The sequence below is a fragment of the Strongylocentrotus purpuratus genome, unplaced genomic scaffold (genome assembly GCF_000002235.5).
Source record: "Strongylocentrotus purpuratus isolate Spur 01 unplaced genomic scaffold, Spur_5.0 spur5_scaffold_15, whole genome shotgun sequence".
NCBI classification, from domain to species: Eukaryota; Metazoa; Echinodermata; class Echinoidea; order Camarodonta; family Strongylocentrotidae; genus Strongylocentrotus; species Strongylocentrotus purpuratus.
The window spans coordinates 24,958,484-24,979,767 of NW_022145600.1; the positions used below are offsets into that span (position 1 = coordinate 24,958,484).

The 21,284-nt window shown below is 37.9% G+C and overlaps 3 protein-coding genes across 6 annotated transcripts in view; 2 read left to right on the top strand and 1 right to left on the bottom strand.

Annotated features, from left to right (window-relative positions):
• LOC590539 (bifunctional UDP-N-acetylglucosamine 2-epimerase/N-acetylmannosamine kinase) overlaps positions 1-545 on the top strand; it is a 35,839-nt gene extending 35,294 nt beyond the window's left edge. For both annotated transcript variants that reach the window (XM_030985887.1, XM_030985886.1), the window contains exon 13: positions 187-545. In XM_030985887.1, coding sequence (XP_030841747.1) covers positions 187-425 — 239 coding nt within the window. In that variant the 3' untranslated portion in view covers positions 426-545. The remainder of the gene's footprint in view (positions 1-186) is intronic.
• Positions 546-6,510: 5,965 nt separating this feature from the next.
• LOC100888099 (spermatogenesis-associated protein 24) lies at positions 6,511-11,205 on the bottom strand. Of its 3 annotated transcripts, none has more exons than XM_003727150.3 (5): positions 11,023-11,205; positions 8,634-8,699; positions 7,884-8,014; positions 7,389-7,459; positions 6,512-6,832 (listed from the first exon to the last, which is right to left on the bottom strand). In XM_003727150.3, the coding sequence occupies exons 1-5, from the start codon at positions 11,122-11,124 to the stop codon at positions 6,612-6,614; spliced, it is 591 nt and encodes a 196-aa protein (XP_003727198.1). In that variant the 5' UTR covers positions 11,125-11,205; the 3' UTR covers positions 6,512-6,611. The 3 variants fall into 3 exon arrangements, with proteins under 3 accessions (XP_030841749.1, XP_003727198.1, XP_011679172.1); XM_011680870.2 differs by lacking the exon at positions 11,023-11,205 and adding an exon at positions 8,794-8,856; XM_030985889.1 differs by lacking the exon at positions 8,634-8,699 and having other exon boundaries at positions 6,511-6,832.
• Positions 11,206-11,236: 31 nt separating this feature from the next.
• LOC576573 (probable cytosolic iron-sulfur protein assembly protein CIAO1 homolog) lies at positions 11,237-20,514 on the top strand. Its single transcript, XM_003727149.3, has 6 exons — positions 11,237-11,529; positions 13,896-14,156; positions 14,877-14,968; positions 15,718-15,919; positions 17,087-17,174; positions 18,296-20,514. Exons 1-6 carry the CDS (start codon positions 11,394-11,396, stop codon positions 18,537-18,539), a joined length of 1,023 nt encoding a protein of 340 aa, XP_003727197.1. The 5' UTR covers positions 11,237-11,393; the 3' UTR covers positions 18,540-20,514.
• Positions 20,515-21,284: the final 770 nt, after the last annotated feature.

Genomic DNA, 21,284 nt, shown 5'->3' on the forward strand with positions numbered 1-21,284 from the left:
TCTTTTTTTGTCTTCTTCTCTTGTTAGGAATTTTTTTCAAATCATGTTTAGTTTTACTGTGTTGTAATGTTTGCATTGTACGATATCGCAGTTCAGCCATTTAGGTGGGATTACATTTTTTAATAAACCTTTGATTGAATTTAATTGATTTGAACACCATTCCATTTCCGTACCTTTGTTTTCCAGGTGCTCAAGCTCTCGGGACAGCCATCACATCCCTACTCCACGTCTTGAACCCCAAGCTGGTCATCCTGTGTGGTGTCCTGTCCAACGTCTACCTAGAGCCGGTCAGAGAAGCGGTCAAGACCCACAGTCTCCCGTCCGCGGTGTCCGAGGTGGAAATCGTCAGCTCGCAACTGGTAGAGCCAGCCCTGCTCGGAGCCGCAAGCCTGGTGTTGGAATACGCCACCAGGAGAACGTATTGATGTAAAAGAGCCTCCGACAAAAGGTGGTATTCTCGAAAGCAGACCAAGTTAAGTCCATGGTTTAATCCCCCGACTAAGTATGGAATGCCAAGTGTCCCTATGTTTATGTTTTTGAATAATTTAATCTGTCCCCAAATCAAAATAAAATGTAATAACTTGATGACTATAAACTATGATATAACTATGATATAATTATGTTATCATGGTAATATAGGGACATATCAAATTATTCAAAATTATATTCATATGAGCACTTGGCATTCCATAGTTAGTCGGTGGATTAAACCATGGACTCAAGTTAGTCCACTTTCAAGAATACCACCCTACACTTTCAGCTAGCACAAAGACTTACTGGCCAAAAATTAAACCATGGTCTATTAAAATCATGACGTGAACCTCCGCCGTGGAGTAAAAGAAATGTACTAAAGCGTATATAAAACTTTATATGATTGTATGTAATTTTTGTAATCAATATTCACGACTTGATGTGAGAAAAGTCTTCTTTTCGATTGGTGTAATTCGTACCTGCAACAGTTTGCAAGAGTGGATGGTATCAGCACCTTCAGTAAATTAAAGGATTAAGGTGAACTTTCTCGGTGAATGCGGGCTATTGTATGTTAGCACATAAATATGATTATTAGGGCCGTCATCATAATCTATGTTGATGGTAGAATAGTGCAGCTATGTTGACTTGGATTCCCTCTGTTGAGCGAACACCATTTTAGCAGTTCTTTTATGATAAAACCAATATGAAATTCCACATAGAAAATGTACTTTGCACCATATTTAGCAACAAATCATAACATAGTTGTTAAGTTTGTATTTTCAGATCCATTTTTCGTAGGAAACTGCATTCTAATTAGGAGAGTAGGATGTTTGAACATGCACTTTTTTCCTTGCACCACAACTGTAATGTCAACCAAAATACATGGTCACTTGTCGCGTGTCTCGTATTTTATGACTCATTTCTTCCAACACTGCCTTGCATTAGCTTTTTCTTGACGCATTCACAGTAACAATGGATGTATTGTCTTTGTATTGTTTTTCAAAGTTATCTCTAAGCACATGCTTGGATGATGGGGATTTTATGTGGTGAATATGCTGGAAAAAATGGAATTTTAAAAAACATTTTCATTTCATAGCTTGGATGAAAATCTGTAAGGTATATATCCTTATCTTCAGTTTTTGAAATTTTCAGACAATCTTTCTCTCTGATTTTTAAATTCTTTTTAATTCATGCACAAATTTGAAATGTCAATTTAACCCCCCCCCCCCAGTTGAATCTATGTTATCGAGAATGATGTTAATTCATTGCACATACATGACAAGGGCTTGCTTATCCTGCAAAGTTGTTACCTGTGGTGCTATCCAGCTGCTATTCGCACACAGATAAACCCTGCCATCATGCATGAAGTTGCTTAAAAACAAAGATACCCGGCCCCCTAATGTAGCAATGATTCCTAAAGTTAGAATTTACTTATAATGTGTTTTTTAATGTGCTTTCTTAACAGACTTTGCTGAGTTCCTATAAGGTACCATGAAGCAAAACTGTCCATTTTGAAATTAATCTGTTTTACTTTTATATAATTGTTTATATAATTATATCATTTTTACATTTTTCATTATTGCAAATATGTTTTGATTGAATGCAATATGAAAAAAAAAAAAGATAATGAGTACTAGTGAGAACAAAATTTTATTTGAAAATGTATAAGTGATTGTAAACCCCTTCCTCAGATGTATTCATCAATTTGAGGGAAAAAAGGAAAGGGAATTGAGAAGCTTTTGAATGCCAAATGTTTAAAGGGAAAAATATATCTTCTCTTATCCTTACTAGTAGACAAGGATTTGCTCTTTAATATTAAAGAAACATTTAACATTCTGTTTTCTAATGTTAAAAATAGGTTAAATTTTATTAAGCACATAGTCATTGTCTTGTACTTGATTATAAGAATAATGAAAGGAATTAATTTGCCAAATATTGCCACCATGAACGAATGCAGTTATCGCATACTACATGACAATATTATGGATGACATAATTGTACGATTGTATTCTCCTTATTTTAGGATTGATTGGGATTAGGATGGTTGATCGACAAACGTTCCTGCGCTGATTGCTTAAGTCAGTAGACCTGTTTACTAATGTACATTATACCTGACATTAAGTCTAACCCTAAACCTAATCCTAACCTAAAACCCTACTGCAACCGTAGCTCTAACCAGGTCTTTACACTAACGTTTTGGAAGGGGTCTGTAATCAACTTTTCCAAGTTGACATACACCCTATGTGAAAATTGTGATTTTTTTTGTTGTTGTTGATTTTTAAAAAATGTATTTATTTATTTATTAATTAATTATTATTATTTTTATTTTATTATTTTTTGAGGAGGGTTCCGAATTTAATTTTGCGCCCCCGTGTACCCCGAGCGCCATTTGGGGTCAAGCCCTGCACATACCAGTATTGAAGTAAAGCCCAAAGCAATTTTCCTTGCCAGAGCATTCCTCGGATCACCACCAGGGCCAAATGACAATCCTAAATTTATATCATGAAAAAGAAATTGATATTTAGAGCTAATAAGCAAAGTAGATGTACTTGTATGAACCATTTGATTAAGTTTATTGTAGTGATAAGTACATGCATGTAGGTAATACTTTTTGTTGAATAATTACTGACTCGTGCAGTATTTTCAATGCTGTGTAAACAATTCGCCATCTCACGCTGAATTACCACCACCCGATACATCATTATCTTTGCTTCATATGTTTTCTCATTCAATCATTCCCTACCTCTCAAGTGGTTGATTCGGTGTAATGAGTATGGCCTAATCCAATGTTATTTGGAAACTTAACAAACTTTCTCGTTTTATTTTTGTTTACCTTGAAATGAATGGCCATTTGACAAATTATAAGCTAGTAATTTATTAGTGTAGTAATTAGCATGAAGTTAGAAGTTACAGTCTGCACATGAGCATATGCATGTTCCCTCCTTTTGAAAACGCCCCCCTAAGTCCGATGTGTAAAGTCAATACGGGCTGGATTTTTGTGTACTACGAGCCGGACTTTGGTGCCTGAAAAGTACCTCTTTACCGGACATTTTGGTAACATGCATGGTATCTTTACATTCACGGAGTGGAGGGGGGGGGGGGGGGGGGGGGGGGGGGGGGGGGGGGGCCGGGCTCAGGAGGAGGTAAAATCATTAAAAAGCATTGTGAAATCCACCGAAACATATACAGGTACTGGATACGTATTATTGGAAGTTTATAGTTTCTCATGTCATTCAATGAAAGCCAGGTGGCAATGTCCTTTTGAAAAAAGAAAGGGGAAAAAACAACTTATAGAGCAACTCTATTACTTAGGGAGGAATTATTTGAAAATGCACTGGGGCACGCGGTTTAATAAACTTAAAGGTATTTGGTTGTTTACTAGGTAATTTCTGCTATGTGCCAAATATGAACTGGTCTATTGTAATCTTTTGCTTTAATTTTCAGTGCGACAAGAAGAAAATGAAATTTGGTGCGACATAATCAGCCCCTTTCCTAGGAAAAAAATACTGAATATACTTGATTTGACATTGTGGGGTGTGTGTATTTTCTTTTTCATGTCTATTATGATTTTGACTCGGAAATGTTTTCTAGTTAGTGATCTTCGATTTCACCACATACGTCGATGCTCAATTAACTCTTTGACCATGCTGAAATTTTATACGAAAATCATTTGATTAAGTTTCACAACTTTTTCTAGCTAATGCTGCACTCAAATTGTACTCCATGTAGATACCGGCATGTACCTGTTAAAAAATAAACTGCTAGAGAAATGTTAAATTATTTACAGTATAAGTTTTTCTGTCAAAAGCATTCCATGTTTGCCTACTTTTGCATATCTATTGAAGGCATCTTTTCCCTTCATTTTTCCATAGGATACTGTCTTTAAACTTTTGCTTATTTATGATGTGTATTCTTGTAGATGTTGAAATTGTATTAAAGAAATACAAAACAAATTTACCAAAGTGTTTATGTCTGTTTGTGAGAGATATCTGTTTGTATATACAGGTATCAAGCGTGTTTTGCACGAACATTGTTAATTTGAGAGTAGGATAAAATGAAACAGTGCATGTAGATACATTTAGCATAACCATCTTATGATTAATAGAGTATGACACAGTCAATAGCATACAGGAACTGAATTAAATCCAGCACTTGACCCAACACTATGCCCGTTTTAAATATCTCACTTACACCACCAAACCGACTTCAAACCGATTGATTGTTGGTCAGTAGGGGCAATGAGAGATTTTTAATTTTTTTTAGGGGGGGGGGGGGTCTTGTTGATGTGACTGGGGTATTTACCCTACGACTAACCTAGAACCCAATATCCATCCTAACTAATGTTATTTCTTTGATGAAAAAAAAAATAATTGAAGCACTTGTTGCTGAAGAGAAGATGTGTGATCACTGATCCATCTTGTGCTGACCCGTTTACTAACTTATTCAAATTTACAGATGTTTCTTTCCTGGGAACCTAGTGACGATTAATTACCTGTCATTAACGAATGAACTACAATTCTTGGAATCCAGCCTGCATACACATTACTAGTTGCTATGTCTGGAAGACTCGGGCACTGCCTTTGTTTCTGATGTATAAATTTCTTTTTAATACATTCACAAATTTGAAATTTAAATGTCCCCCCCCCCCCCCCCCCCAGTTGAATGATGCCATTAAATTGTCTTATTTGTGTTAGAGTTAGATTAGGTTACGGTAAATTCAGTGTAGGCATAGGTTTGGAACCACAGGTAAAGTTATGAATTCAGTTACAAAATGAATATAAAGCATTTGTCACGTACCAGAGCATGTATCATACATTGCAGTCACAAAAAGGTAACTCTTGGGGAAAACAATGATCAGACACAAAAGAAGACAAATTTTGTAAATTACATTTTATTACCAAATACAAGTATCTATAAACTCTATTCTAGATTTACAAAATATACAAAATATACATAGACTATGCACTGATCAGGGCCCTGTTTTATAGAACTTGCTATCAATGACAAATTGCAATAATTGTTATAAGCTACTGGAAATGTTGCATTTGATTGGGTGAGAGCAAATTTGTTAATGTTATAGAAATGTGATATTTTTTTATTGATAACAAGTTCCATGAAACAGAGCCCTTACAATAAAATTCACTCAGCAATGCTAATAAAGGGTAATATACCGTAACACATTGAATGATACAAAACCTATATGTAACTGTTGAGATATGGTGAGTTAGAATGTGCAACCTGAAATAAACTTTTACAAATATTTAGGAGCGTTTGGAAGTGGAGAGTGACAGCTATGAACTGCAACTACATGATGTCATGTTGGAACCTTCTTTTACCGGGGCTCAAAGATGACAGAATACAAAGAATTCAGATCAGAGGATAACCCTTGTCATGTCAAAAGTTATTCAAACATCTGAATTTTATCAGGAAAAGTGGTAATTGTTTTTTTTTTAAATCAAATTCTGCAAGAAATGCAGGAACCTCCTGTGATAGTCTACCGGTAGTTGCAAAAGACCACATACTTTCAACTAAAGGAAGCCACGGTACATGTATCTGCACACCTTCTTAAATATAATAGGACCATCTAAAGGGCTCCACACTAACTTTTGGGAAGGGGTCCAGATTGATTACTATTTTCAGTCTGGATAAGTCCGATATTAATCCTTAAGTTCTGTTTGGGGGAGGGTACAGACTTAAAATTTGGGCGCTCTTGTGCATTGGCCATCTGGGTAATGTCACCTCAAAAAGCTGTTCCCCGAGTTCTTCTACACCTCTGCCTGGTTGTTAGGTTAAGATTGACGAATGCCTCCTGCTGCGGCATGCTATTTCTGTAGCCCTTTTGACTACTGTTTTCCCCTGGACTAAATTCAGGCATCATACGCTTTCATGAGCGAGCAGGTAGGGGTAAATATGAGAAGATCCTTCATGTGATGTCATCTCAAAGAGCTGTTCCTCTGAGTTTCCCCCCCCCTGCTTGGTTGGAATGGTTGCTAGGTTACGATTGATGAAGGCCACCTGCTGCGGCATGCTATTTCTGTAGCCAGTTAGACCACTGTATTCCCCTGGACTAAATTCAGGCATCATACGCTTTCATGAGCGAGCAGATAGGGGGTAAAAATGAGAAGATCCTTCATGTGATGTCATCTCAAAGAGCTGTTCCTCTGAGTTCTACCCCTCCCCTGGCCCTGCTTGGTTGCTAGGTTACGACTGATGTAAGCCTCCTGCTCCATCTGTATATTGACCTCCTCCAGGTGGCGCTGATGATTCTCTTTCTGGCTGGCCAGGCGTTTCTTGAGTTCCGAGATCTTGGAGTCTTTGAAGGCCAGTATCTCCTCTTGCTTCTCCTTCTCTGCTTTGATAGCTGTGCTTGCAAAAATTGAATTAAAAAAAAAATAAACAGAAATAACAGGAAATAGTCTATATTCCAAATGCATGTACATTTATATTACAGAAATGAAGGGTAAACATTTCTCACATTTTCAGGATAGTTCCCTCTAAAAAAAAATTAACATCATAAGATCCATTTCACGCAACACGATGATCTGTCTAAAATAAATGCAGCAGCAAACGAAATAACAAAACAGTTTACAACTTTACATGTTAATGAAAGATTAATTGCGATTGGGGTTTAAGAAGAACAAAAACAAACACAAAAACATAGCTCTGCACAACAACACCCTATGCATGCCCCTGTGATCTGTGGGCTATCATGAACAGATTTATAATGTGCACTATCCTTATGTACAGTATAATTTTATTTTACTTCTGTGTCTTCTTTTATGCAAATTACAGCATCATGTCTGAGAGTGGATCAAGGGCACATCTCTGCAACAGTAGTTTACTACACCCCAAGAAGGCAGGGCTTGTAGTATTAATCCTTCAAATACTGGGTATCTATTTTGTTTTTGTTTACTCACTTGTGCATTTTGTTTCCAGCTGTTGACTCTTTGATGACTCCTTCTTCACCCTCTCACTGATCCTCCCAAACCTGGAGAAAAGATGAAAATATGATACCATTGCTGAAATAAAGCTTAAAGAAGAAGAAGAAGAAGAAGAAGATGGGAAAATACAACGAAAACCCTCCAACATTTTATGGGTAAACAGCTAAGTTTGAAAGAAATAATGGATACAATAAAAACCTTGTGTACAGAATCAATCTTTTTTTTTAAAACATTGGTTAGCAGATCTATAAATATAGGTTCAAGTATGGTTCAATTCTGTGAAATCTAATTTTTCCATCGTGCCAACAACTCGATCAACTCTACGTTTGTGATATAATATACACTTTGTACTATTATCATTATCAATTTATTACAACATTTTTACCGTCATCATGACTATCATTATTATTGGTACAAACTGATGTGTGCATGTATATAAGGTTGAATAAGAAATTGAAAGGGTGAACTTACGATGATTCAAAGAGCTTCTTTTCTCTGGTGAGCTGAGTGGTGAGGATCTCTATCTCCCCCAGAGCATACTGAAGTTTGTCCAAATGGCTTTCTAGCAGGGCCTTCGTCTTTTCATGCTCTCTCCTTTCATCCTACATGAATTTGAGGGAGAGGGAAACATAGGAATGAGTGACAAGGGCAGGAGAAAGAGAGAAAGAGAGCGTAGAAACAGAGAGGGGAAGAGGAGAGGAGAGGAAGAGAAAGAGAGAGGGGAGGGGAGAGGAGAGGAAGAAGAAGAGGAAGAGAAAGAGAGAGGGGAGAGGAGAGAAAGAGAGAGAGAGAGAGACAAACAAATAGGAAGAAAGAGAGGGAGAGAAATCGATACGATAGGAAGAAAGATAGAAAATCAATTTAAATTTTAAAACCTGTATTGGATATAGGAATGAAAAAGAGTTTACAATATATCCATGAATTAACATTGGCACTGTCATCATGGGGGGGGGGGGGGGGGGGGGCTGGTTTTACCTAGCAGATGAAATATGAGTTCAAAAGGTCACAGATTATGGGATTAAGGTGTGATACTCATAGTATCTCATTGTCATGTTCCATTTCTATTTATACATATATTCTATATCCCGTTTTCTTCTCTCAATTATTCTTTTATTTTTCTTTCATTATCAATCATTTCCATTTGATTGCGCGGGGCATTCTCCCCATAGTGCCCCACTTGCTTTGCAACTGGACTCTCTCATCTTAGTTCTTACATCTTACCTCAAGTTCTTGTCGAAGTCTATCAACTTCCGACTGTTCAATAAATGAGCTCCTCATTGTCTGCACCTATAAACAATGATAAATAGAACATGAAATAGAAAATGAAACACAAGTTAGAACATAGACTAAATGGAACATGAAGTTGAAACATTTAACATACATTTCAGGGAGATGTTACTTGTCACTGTGACTGTTGTGAGTTGGTCAACTTCTTTGCCTTCGCCTTCGACTAGGCCTGACAGGAATAACCATCTGATTTGGGTCATTTCTTTAATAAAACTGACATTTGTTGTCATTCCCCAATACAGATGGCAACCCAGAGATCTCGTACCGTGGGGATGGCTATGTTACTATATGTACATATTTTCGTCCACGACATTTTCTCCCCGATTTTCTTTATTTAGATCTAATTTCCTGATTTCTAAATCAGATGTAAATTAGGTCGGTATGTCATTTGTCCTAATTACAGTTATCAAAATTTGATAACTCAATATTAAATGGATAATTTACGGACATATGAATTATCCAATTTGTATCTCCGAACGTTCATGCACTCGGAACATAGGGCTATATGACCCGGCGGCCAAAATATTTCCGGGTCAACCTACCAAAACATAGCCAAATGGCCAATCAGAGCACTCGTTTCGTGGGAGTTCGTTGGTCAAGCTGGGCTTACTTGTACGTAGCTATGGTAGCTATTGGACGTTCGAAAAGAAAAATGAATATTCATCAACTAACACCAAGACGGATAATGTTGACGACGAGACTTTCTCGGATTAATCATTAATTTAGGATCTAAATGAGCAAGCTATCGTAAGTCAAATAAGCTATAGACCTATAGGATCTATATGTTATTTTTAATTTGTGTTATAATTGCAGCAGTTATGAGGATGTAAAGAGTGAAAATCTCGTTGCATATCTCATTCATCGCGGTCCGGTCGAACCGAACCATTTGTTCCGTACAGTGCCTCACAGAAAGAGGTCCCCAGACTTCAGTCTCTGTAATCGGAGGTCTAGTGGAGCCAGACGTAGTCTCAGTGGAACAACCGACGATTAGCAGTAGGGGCGCTGGTCCAAGAATGAGGATCGTCCTCATAAACAAGGATATCCTCATAAACGAGGACAAAATGCGTCCTCAAAAATAAGGGTCGTCTGCATTTTTGAGGACGTTTTTTTTCATCGGCGCTCTGGGGGTTTCATGTTACAGAACGGCCTGCTGGCGATGCCAAAAACGGATTCCCCGGGGGAAAATAACCCTAGTTCACCGTCTACTTTTATGGGTAGTCCGTCTTCCCAAGGATTTATTGCTGATAATGTGAAGTCTCTGTACAAGGGTGTCTGATCGCGCACCCGATGTTGTGTGCTAAAATCTTTCCCATAGAGATTGCACACATCCCTATGTGGTCTACATGCATTGCGCGACCAAGCAAAATTGGTCAATGATTTTATGAAAAATTTGAAATTCAAACCTTTATAACAAATGATCCTGAAGGTGAAACTCAATAAATGTGGTGTCATATGAAAGAGCAGGTTTTTCTCCATATTCCCCATAGGGGGCCACCCCCGGAATTCTAAATATATCTTGCTCAAAACAGCGATTTAAACATCGTTTCCATGGTAACTCGGAGATTTACCAATTTCACGAACTGCCCCCCCGAGGGATAAGTTGGGCCAGCTGTAAAGAATATATCCATGCACTTATTTTTTCTCTAGTCCCAAGGGATCATTTGTTACAACAGTTTGAAAATACCCTTGCTCCACGCTTTGCATATCGTGCTGTGCATTAGCTGTGCAGCTTTTGAGCAGAAATTATAACTCTGCGTGAACCACTTTTCTGTCCATTCTGACCAAAATGCTATGAATATTGCACAGTTTTTGAGGGGCTGTATCTTTTGATAGAAACATCGGTGAGTCTTGAAATTCGAAAGGTATTATTCTGATTACATTTTTTACTCCAATATCCAACAAAAATGGTGAAAAACGATCCCAAATTGAAAATTGAAAAATCGTTCAGACACCCTACTAGTACAATGTCAATGTAAAATGCATCAAGAAAATCATTGCAGAATCCGTTTTTTGCATCGCCAATGCGCCAAATTAAAATTTGAAACGTCTGCAAAAATGCAGACGGTCCTTATTTTTGAGGACGCATGGGTCCGTTTTTAGGAAGACGATCCTCGTTTATGAAGACGATCCTTATTCTCGGACCAGCGCCCCTACTGATTAGAGAGACTGAAGCTTTCGGTCTAAGCTGAACCGTGTTCATGCCCCTTCCGCACTGGGCCCGTGCCGGCGTGCTTATCTGCGTGAGCCTGTTGCTTCATCCGTGTTCTGTACAGCTCCATTCATGCACTCACTCATTTTTAAAAGTTTCATTAATTCAACTTACCTCGGAACAAAGGCTGTCCATAAATTTCTTCTGTGTAATCACAACATCCTGCAACTGGTTGAAAACAATAGAGAGAGTTGTATCTTCTAAACTTTCGGTCATAATTCTTACAGGAGAATCTCAATTTTTGTTTTTCCCGGATTTCATTTTCATTACCATATTTCGACAACAGATGGCGCCTTATCAAATAAAGATTAAAACATGTCTGCGCCCATACACGCCCATGATGACATGTTGAGAACTCAATGCTCCATTTCTTGTAAATAAGTATAACTATAAAGAATTATTTAACTTTAGCCAGACAGTTCCGGCACAGTTCCTTAGCTTAGAAGCTGGTGTAAGAAGAAATAAACAAATAGTCAACAAACCAAATGGACGGCAAGTTGCAGCCCATCTCCACACTGTCTGGTCATCAAGACCGAGTTTGGTGCGTCTCGTGGAATCCGACCGGGACACTTCTGGCGAGCTGTGGCGGCGACAAGACGGTCAGAATATGGGGCAAAGAAGGTAAGCATGCATGTTTAATGTCCGTAATCTTGCCTGTTGCATTTTATCCAGATTATTGCTGTGTGAAACTGTGAATCATTAATGTCAATGACATAGGGCCTAATAATTTTGCACATGAGTTTTTGCGTTAACATTTACCATTTTCCCCCTTCATTTTGTTCTTCTTAGTAAAGTAGCCCGTTTTCGGCCACTTAAGACAAAATCCTATTTTTAGGACTCTTTACTTCCTATTTATTATCATTTCTTGTTCAAATCATGAAGCAAATATTATTATTCTTTACACAAAAAAAGAATCCCAGAAAAAAATCACGAATTGCCATGACAATATCCATTTCAATTTTCACTGTTTTGGAGCCCGTTATCGGCCGAGCGTTTCAGTTTACGGCCGCATGTACAAAGTCAATAGGAAGCGCTCGCGCGCGCCGTGCGTTTCCGCGCTGATGTACAGCACAAGCGGGCGGAGCAGGTATCCCACGCCGGAGCTCCCTGGTGCTCGCCTGGCCGAAGACGGGCACAGCGGTGATCGGAAGTTGGAATCTGAATTAGATAGAGATATCGTGTGTGCGTCGCGGTGTGCGGCTGCATTGATTTAATACATGCGATGACATACTTTTGAGCTTGCGACTAGCACAAAATCGGGCTTTAAATCTGAAAAATACTTGAAATAAAGCTCATTTTATGGTACCCATATTTCTTACAGACACGCGTAAGATACTCGATTTTTCAGATTTGGGTAGCGGGACCGGCGATTACATCGCTAAAATGTGATATTTTAGGATATATTTTCCATTGCAAATGTGGTTCTTCAGTGACACTGGCATGGTATGGTATGTGTGGGATATGTGTTATGCTATTATGCGATGTATTTTAGAGTGATTTTACCTTGTATCCAACCAATCGGCCGAAAACGGGAGCTGGCCGATTACGGGCTCCTTTACTACATAGAAAATCATAATCATATTTCCATTCTTTCAAGCATTTCAATGGGTAGTCAGAGAACTTGTAGTTAAGATGGTAGATTCATGAGTTCTAATGTAATGTATGCACTAAATAGCACTAACATGAATATTTTATCGTTCATCTAATATCTTTTAAAGTTATCAGTAGGGGCGCTGGTCCGAGAATAAGGATCGTCTTCATAAACGAAGATCGTCTTTGTAAACGCGGACCAATGCGTCCTCAAAAAACATAGATCGTCTGCAAAAAAGCAGATGTTCCATATTTTTGATCGGCACATTGGCGATGCAAAAAACGGATTACGGGATGATATTCTTGATGCATTTTACATTGACTTTGTACAGAGACCTTCACATTATGAGCAATAAATCCTTGGGAAGACGGACAACCCATAAAAGTAGACGGTCAACTAGGGTTATTTCCCCCTGGGGAATCCAAATTTGGCATTGCCAGCGGGCGGTTCGGTAACCCGAAACATGCGGAGCGCCGATGAAAAAAAACGATCCTTCTTTATTTTGACGCATTTTGTCCGCGTTCATGAGGATATCCTCATTCTCGGACCAGCGCCCCTACTGGTTATGGTCATGCGATTGCATTGTGAAAGAAACGTTGTGGAATCGGTTAGAAAAGGTTGATCATCTAGCATATAAGTATTGGTGTATACTGTGTACTGTAAGGTTCTTGAATCATCAAAATGATAAGAAATTTGGTCCAGTCTTCGTAAAGTTACAAGCACTGTACACAGAAAGATGAATATGGGTCTACGCACACGTGCGCGACACGTGCATTTATCTCTCACATACCAATAGATAAACTAATTTACCAAATATATCAATTAGTAGGCGGTTTCCCGGCAACTTTTTTATCATCATGTATTAGTCAAAACATATTCTTTCACATGATTGGTAATAAGAGCTTCCATTTCATTTTTTGAAATTGGGGCGTTTCCAATACTGGTCTTTACCTTGAAAGTAAGGCTTGCCAAAATTGTTATGGAATATGTATTAACTTCTTCAAATCACCGTTTTAAATCAATTGTCTTGATACACAACCTGTCGGATACTCAATGTCTGTGTAAACATATATATAGACTAGTAATAGTATAGGATCTATACATGTAGATCTACAAGACCATCTACACATTTACTATAAAGGCCACATTGATATTTTTTGTGTATAAAGACCACTTTTCTTCCTCCCCTTGGCCTTGAGAGGTTCTTCTACCAGGTATCGATCACATTCAAAATCCTGATGTATTCAACACTCATGTACAACAGCATTTCAATAGAATTATTTTATTCATTCATGTGCAAACCCGATCCGAATCATTTTAAACACCACCTGAAGTGTTGAGCAGTATTATTTTCAGATTCAGATTCAGATTCATATCAAGGGTTCATCTTTTTCAGGTGATGATTGGGTTTGCAAGAAGATCCTGCAGGACGGCCACACCAGGACCGTCCGACGAGTCGCCTGGTCACCCTGCGGTCAGCTGCTGGCCTCTGCGGGCTTCGATGCCCAGACCTGCATCTGGGATCGCAGGAGTGGAGAGTTTGAGTGCACCGCCACGTTGGAGGGCCACGAGAACGAGGTGAAGAGCGTGGCCTGGTCACAGTCTGGCTCCCTACTCGCGTCGTGCAGCAGGGATAAGAGCGTGTGGATATGGGAAGGTAATCATTTAGAGAAGTCTTTAAAGGCCATCTGTACTAGTTTGACCAGGGGGAATAGACCACCCAGTGTAGTCACTGACAGGTGGCTATCTCATCAACTCAGTTCTCAATTAACATAAGACAAAGAGGACCATGGGGGACCAACGGCCACTGCTTAGGCATTGTTTTCTATATAGAGGGAGCAAGTAGCTTCAAGTAGTACAGTGGGGCTTTATATAATTTAAAAAAAATGTTAAGTGTAATTAAGCCTAGAATTTTAGCCAGAATTTCAAAGTTAGGTGTCTGAATTGAAAAGTAGGTTGTAGAAAAAGACATTCAAGAAATGATTTGGAATAAAAGATTAAAGGGTGACTTCCACAAGAAATTTGCATCTGTTGGGTGCCTAGACACCATCCTGGCTATTAAAAAACCTTGTATAATCATATGATGTGTACAGGTAGATCCCGAACTTAGCAGGTACATTATTATTGTACATATAGTAGCAAGAAGGTGCAGAACGGTGGTTAATAGAGTTAAGAACAATTTTATTTTTTGGCCCCAGCACAAAAGGAGTGCAAAGCAGTTGTTTATCCTTTCTTGCTCGTGCAACCTCAAACTCCTACTTCGACAAAATCATCCCTTTTAAATCATGAAATTTCGCTATTGTAAAAATTTAGGAATTGCAGGTTTCAAAACAGTTTTCTGTTAAAGTGGCATGATGTATTTTGTTTATTTTGACAGTTGACCAAGAAGACGATGATTATCAATGTGCCAGTGTACTCAGCATTCACTCTCAAGACGTGAAGAACATTGCTTGGCAGCCTGGGCGCGAGGTAGGATATCCCAAAAGTTTAATTTTAAATTCTTTTACTCCTCCCCCATACATATCGATGACTTGAAGTTAGCAAAATGTGGTATCTTTAAGATATTTCTTTTTTAGAACAACATTGTGTTGAAAAAAGAAAAATGAAATTTAACCTAGCTATAGGATACAGTCTCATTTTGTTTGGTATTTTCACTGTGTAAATCATGTAGGAATAGAAAGGGACCTGTGAAATTATCTTTCGCAAATCATTTGCAATCCTTGAGGATGTGGAAATAATTATATAGTGTAGCATCTAAAGGTGATTTGTTTCAATTTTACTGCCATGTCTCTCTCTGTCTCCCCAATTTATATTTTTTCCTTCTTCTTCCTTCCCCTTGTCCCCTCTATCTTCTTCTCTCTGTCTCTATCTCTCCCTCTTTCTCTCCCTCTTTCTCTCCGTCTCTCTCCTCTCTCTATCTCTGTCTGTCTCTCATTCTATCTCTTCAATCCCTCTCCTTCTCTATTTATACTTTTCCATCTTTCTCTTTTCCTCTCTGTCTCATTCCCTCTCTGTCTTTCCCTCCATCTCTTTCCCTCTCTGTCCTTCCCTCTATCTCTTTATCTCTTTCTCTCTCTCTCTCTCTCTTTCATTCTCTGTCTATATCTTTTCTCCCCTGTCTGTCTCTTCTTGCTATCTTTTGTTTCCTTTCCTACTCTCTCTCCTTCCCCCTGTCTTTCCCTCTGCCCATCTCTCCATCCCTACTTGCCATCTCACAGATCCTGGCATCCTGTAGCTATGACAACACCATCCGCTTCTTCCACGAGGAAGACGATGACTGGAGCAGCTTCGCGACCCTTGAAGGTCACGAGTCCACGGTATGGGCCATCAGCTTCGATAAGACGGGGTCCAGACTTGCTTCCAGCAGCGACGACAAGACTGTCAAGATCTGGCAGGAGTACCAACCTGGAAACCCTGAAGGTACCCAAATGTACTCTTATATTTTATCTAGTATCCGGACACCTACCCCATGGACATCCACCCCCCGGAGAACCGGACAACTACCCCCGGACAACTACCCCCCCCCCCGACAACTACCCCCTACGACAACCATCCTCGAGGACAACTATCCCCCAGACAATTATCCTAGGGGGTAGTTGTCCGGGGGGGGGGGGGGGGGGTAGTTGACTGTTGACTGGGGGTGGGGGTGGATGTCCAAGGGGTAGGTGTTCTAGAACCATTTTATCATGCCAACAGTCTACTTGCCTCGTTTCGGTTTTTGGTCGACGACATATCACATAGACGTAGATAAGCAGAACTAGACTGAATCAGGAGCAACTTCTTCTTATTGTACACATTTAAATTTGTTAAAATATCAGTTACTTATGTAACTTATGAGATTTCTTGTGGACTTGTAACAAAAAATTAAATCAAATGAAATTGAAAAATAAAGAGACAACTATATTGTTTCTGTTTATTTTTAAAATGAATAGATGGTTCAAAATTTTCACAAAAAATCTGCAATCACAGGCTGTTTCTCCCTCTTTCTTGCATTATACTTTTTATCATGCTGTTTTCTTTTTTCTTGTAAGCTCCTGTAAATATATATAATGCTTGCTGTATCTTACCAGGATAATAGTGATACCACATATATATATCTGTTTATACAAATCATCTGAAAAAAACAATTTGTGTATAGCTAGAATGGATAAAAATTAACCCCCAAAACCCTGTTACCTGGTTAAGCTGTAGACAAATATAAAGGATAACATTACATTAAGCCCTACATGTAGAGCTTGCACAGAACCTAAATTGGCTTGGGTTCCTTTGAGAGCCCTATCCTATGTGAGTACTGGTACACATTTGTAACGTAGTCTTCTCAACTAGACATTTTATTGTTCACTAAAAATATATTAAAATTGCAACCTATGCTCAGAAAAGTAATATTTGAAGATTGTGTTTTGAATACGGAATAGCCACATGGAACCCCACACATCAAGAGCAATTGGTGATTAATACACTTCCATGACGCACTGCATTCAAGCCAGGGTAACAATATGATTGCATGGCCCCCAGAGAGAACAATATTGATAGGGTAAACTACATATTATTATTATTATTGTTATTATCTTTTACTTTTCTCCTCAGGTGTAGTTACAACAGATAATATGCCTGAATGGAAGTGTGTTTGTACACTCTCAGGACATCATTCCAGAACTGTCTTTGATATCAACTGGTTAGTATGACCATATTATAAAAATATACACTTGAGAGGTTCTGGTTAAAATTATGTGCAAGAGGTGACTCCAATAGTACTATTTGCTGAGGGGTGCAGCCCTGAAGCAAATGGTACTTTTAGAGTCACCAAGGCCCATAGTTTTAACCAGTTCTCCGTATAGAAGGCATTGTATATTTGTTTTATATCCTGCATCAAAAAATTATTTTAACAAAAAAAAATTACCAATTTGGGGAGAAAAAATGAAATTTAGAATTTAAAAAATGTCAATTTTTATCAAAAAAGATTAAAAATATTTTGTTTTTCATTAAATTAAGATTTGATTAAAAAAAATATATTCGAGAACAAAATTCCCTAATAGCACTCCCAAATAGAAGTACTTTTTCAGAGCAACCTTAAAATAGTTAAAATATTTCTGTTCACATGACGAGCTCACAACCAATCAAAAACCAATAAATTTTTGATGCATGATATAAATATATATATATATATATATATATATATATATATATATTTAAACAAATGTCAGTTTTAAATAGCTATGGTTGATATACAAAATGATTAATAAAAGCATATAGGAAGATATACAATAACAAGTGTTAGGTTGATAATCTATGCTTATTCGAAAGTCAAACCTTGATTGGTGTACATTTATTGCTCTATGTTATCTACTCAAATTTCCTTGAAAGCTTGCTTTGCTTGTTCCCACAAATGTGATAGGATTACATTTGTATTACCTCTGAAACCTATCCAACAACCAACAACTGAAGGGTTTTGGGTGCAAAATATCCATTCAATATTGTTTAAATAGTGCTTTCAGAGGTTTAGATGGCAATACTTCAGCCTAAATTCGCAAAAAAAGCAGAAATATATGCCCAAATATTAAATGTTGAAGTGCATTCGCGATATCTATCCAGGCCGGATCGATATGATAATTTACAAAATATTTCAATTAGTAGGCAGTTTCCCGGCAAAAGTTGTATCATCACGTATTAGTCAAAACTTATTCTTTCACATGATTGGTAATAAGAGCTTCCATTTCATTTTTTGAGAGGGGTGTTTCCAAAACTGGTCCATACCTTTAAATTCTCATTCTCCTACATCATCTATTCTCCTAATAGGTGCCATCAGACCGGCTTGATTGCAACCTGTTCGGCGGATGACAGCATCCTCATCTTCAAGGAGGACGAATCTATCCAGGACAGACGGAACCAACCGACCTTTGACCTTGCTGTCAAGACGAGCAGAGCACACACCGAAGATGTCAACGGGGTATGCTGGAATCCGAAGCAGCCGGGGCTCCTTGCCTCGTGCTCAGACGATGGCTCCGTCAAGCTGTGGCAGTACACTTCGGAGTTATCTTGATATCTTCATACCTAATGAACTGAACTAATCTAGTCGTCAGGGATGCCATTTTTTTTTTTTTTAGGCTTTACCCTGATTGTAGGCCCTTATGCCTTCTCAATCAGGCTTCTCCAGGCTTCTTCTTGCTTCATATTGTACAGCACATATGAAACTCCTACACGTCAGAGTCTCTGTCAGGCTTGCGTTGTGAAACCAACTGATATCCCAGAGTCTTGAACTGGTGCTGAAAAGATGTTATGATATCTATCACCAAGCCTGATGAAGTGAACATATTCTGAACTGATATTTAGGGATGCCAGTTTTCAGGCAAAAGCCTGAATTAAGGCTCTGGCGATATATCTGGATTTTGGAGGCCATAGTTTTAGCTATTTTGTGTCGAGACGACTCAATATAGGTGATTTTCAGGCCCTCTGATATCACCGAGCCAAATGAAGTGAACTAATTCTGAACTGATAGTTGAAAACGGTGAAAGAGGCTGGTTGATGTCATTATATCAGGGATGGAATCCCTTACTCCTCACCTGATTGAATGAAGAATATTCCAGTACTAAAAATTACGAAATTAGCGAAAAGAGGAAAAATCTCTCTCGTGATACAGTATACAAATAATACACTGAAGTGAGGGCATTTGTAAGAATTACCCACACAAGGTACCTTTGGAACAGTCTAACGCCAGAGGCGATAACTGAGGATGTTTGTACTGTTTTGAAGGTACGGAGTGTCGATAATTTGACTGATGCCCAAACAAAATGCTGTGTATTATTTGTTTTATAAGATTATGTTTTATTTGTTATATAAAAAGATGTTTTACAACATGATTTTACTAATGACCAGTCATGAGCATTTGATAATGACTGGTCAATGGTCAGTATCAATACGACGTGTTAGGCAAAATAAATGCCTGGTCACGGGTACGCTCTCAACCAATTATTTTATTTGGATCCACGTCATCATTTTATAATAGGACATATTATCTGTATTAATGTTTGAGTAAGTTGAAGTCTGTAATTTTTTTCTAAAATTATAATTCCTATCATGATCATCGACATTTTCTGCTCAATCTTTATGCATGTATATTTACTTTGATATTTGTCTCATTGTTTCCAAGCAAACCATTTAATTTTCATGTGCCTTAACCTTCCTTATGCATTCAAAAGAATAATTTATCATTCTCATATACATGTATTCAATATTTTTCAACATTTATTGAGAATTCATGCATATATAAAGCTTATTCAAACTGACCTATTGTGGTTTCAAATTATGGTAATGTAATTAAATTCATATTTAACAATTGCATAATGTTTTTAAAACCAAGCAGGATATGCAAAACTGATAAGAAGATTGAGGATGATAATAATGATAACTATAATAAAAACACTAAGTATTAATACTATTTTCAGATTATATAGCAGTGTACTTCTTTAAAAAATGATAAAACATTATCTATATACCGGTACTTCATTTTCCATTTTTAGTTAGACTCGCTCCATATGAATTGTTTGATCTCGTCATCGAATGTCCTACCAGTTTTTATTCATATAGGGAGCTATCTGTTGCTCAGAAATACACATAGGTTTCTACATTGATTGATTGATTGATTGATTGATTTTATTTAGAAGGTTGGCAGGATTTTTCCTTGCCTAGTCTCACAGTGCAGACGCTGTTACATACTAATGAAGGGAATCAATCTTAACATGTAAGAAAGGGGGAAGGAGGTTTTAATTGGCGGAAAATACTGAAAGAGAGAAAGGGAAGAGAGAAGGGCAAAAGGATGAGAAATAGGTAGGTATGGTATTTATTGAAACATGCATCGCAGTTACATATACTGAATTGCGCATGGATATACAGTGCATTTTAAAAACAAGTGTACAATTTAAAACAGTATCATTTACATATTTATAAGTACATGTATATGTCACATGTTTATCCTTAATTTTGTACCAAATGTAAAATAAACGCAAAAATACGAACAAGAAGGAAATGGGGAATATGTACCTAAATAACATATAAAAGTGAGTAAGAGAGAAGGGAAAGATGTAGAGAAAAGAGATTCAAAATGGAAAGAGAGAGAGAGAGAGAGAGAGAGAGAGAGAGAGAGAGAGAGAGAGCGAGGAGGAGAGGGAGGGAAGGAAAGTGAGAAAAAGGGAAAGAGAGATATAGTGAAGAAAGAGCAGGAAAGATAGAGAGAGACGAGAGGGGGAAGAGTGAAAGGGGGATCTTGCCAACAATTAAAAATTACCTAGGAATTGACGATAAAAAGTTAAAATGGGAAAGGAATTAAAAAGAAAGATGATATGATCGACAGGCAGGTTCCCTGCATAACCCTCTCGCTGGTAGCCTTGTATACATTTTATTTACCAAGTAAATCCTGTGCTTCAATGGCTGTACCAAAGCTCGGTAGTGTTTGCATCATTGATGTCATTTAAATGACAACTATGTGGATGGGCGTAATGAAAGCATTTGGAAAGCGTGTATTTGAAGTACAAATAAATCAAAATTAAATGTCGGTACTGTGACAGTGCTCTATATTCATTAAAGAACTAATCTTATGATGAGGCCTTGTCTGTCATAAATGTAAATAAAGAAGATAATTAAGGACTGTCATGGCATTAGAGATTAAAATTGACAATGACAATTGCTGCATGTGACAGTGATGACCGCAAACATGATCTCAGCAGACGGACCAAGTGGGTATACACGTAGCTCTGGGGGTAAGGGGCACATGCCCCCACAATTAAATGGG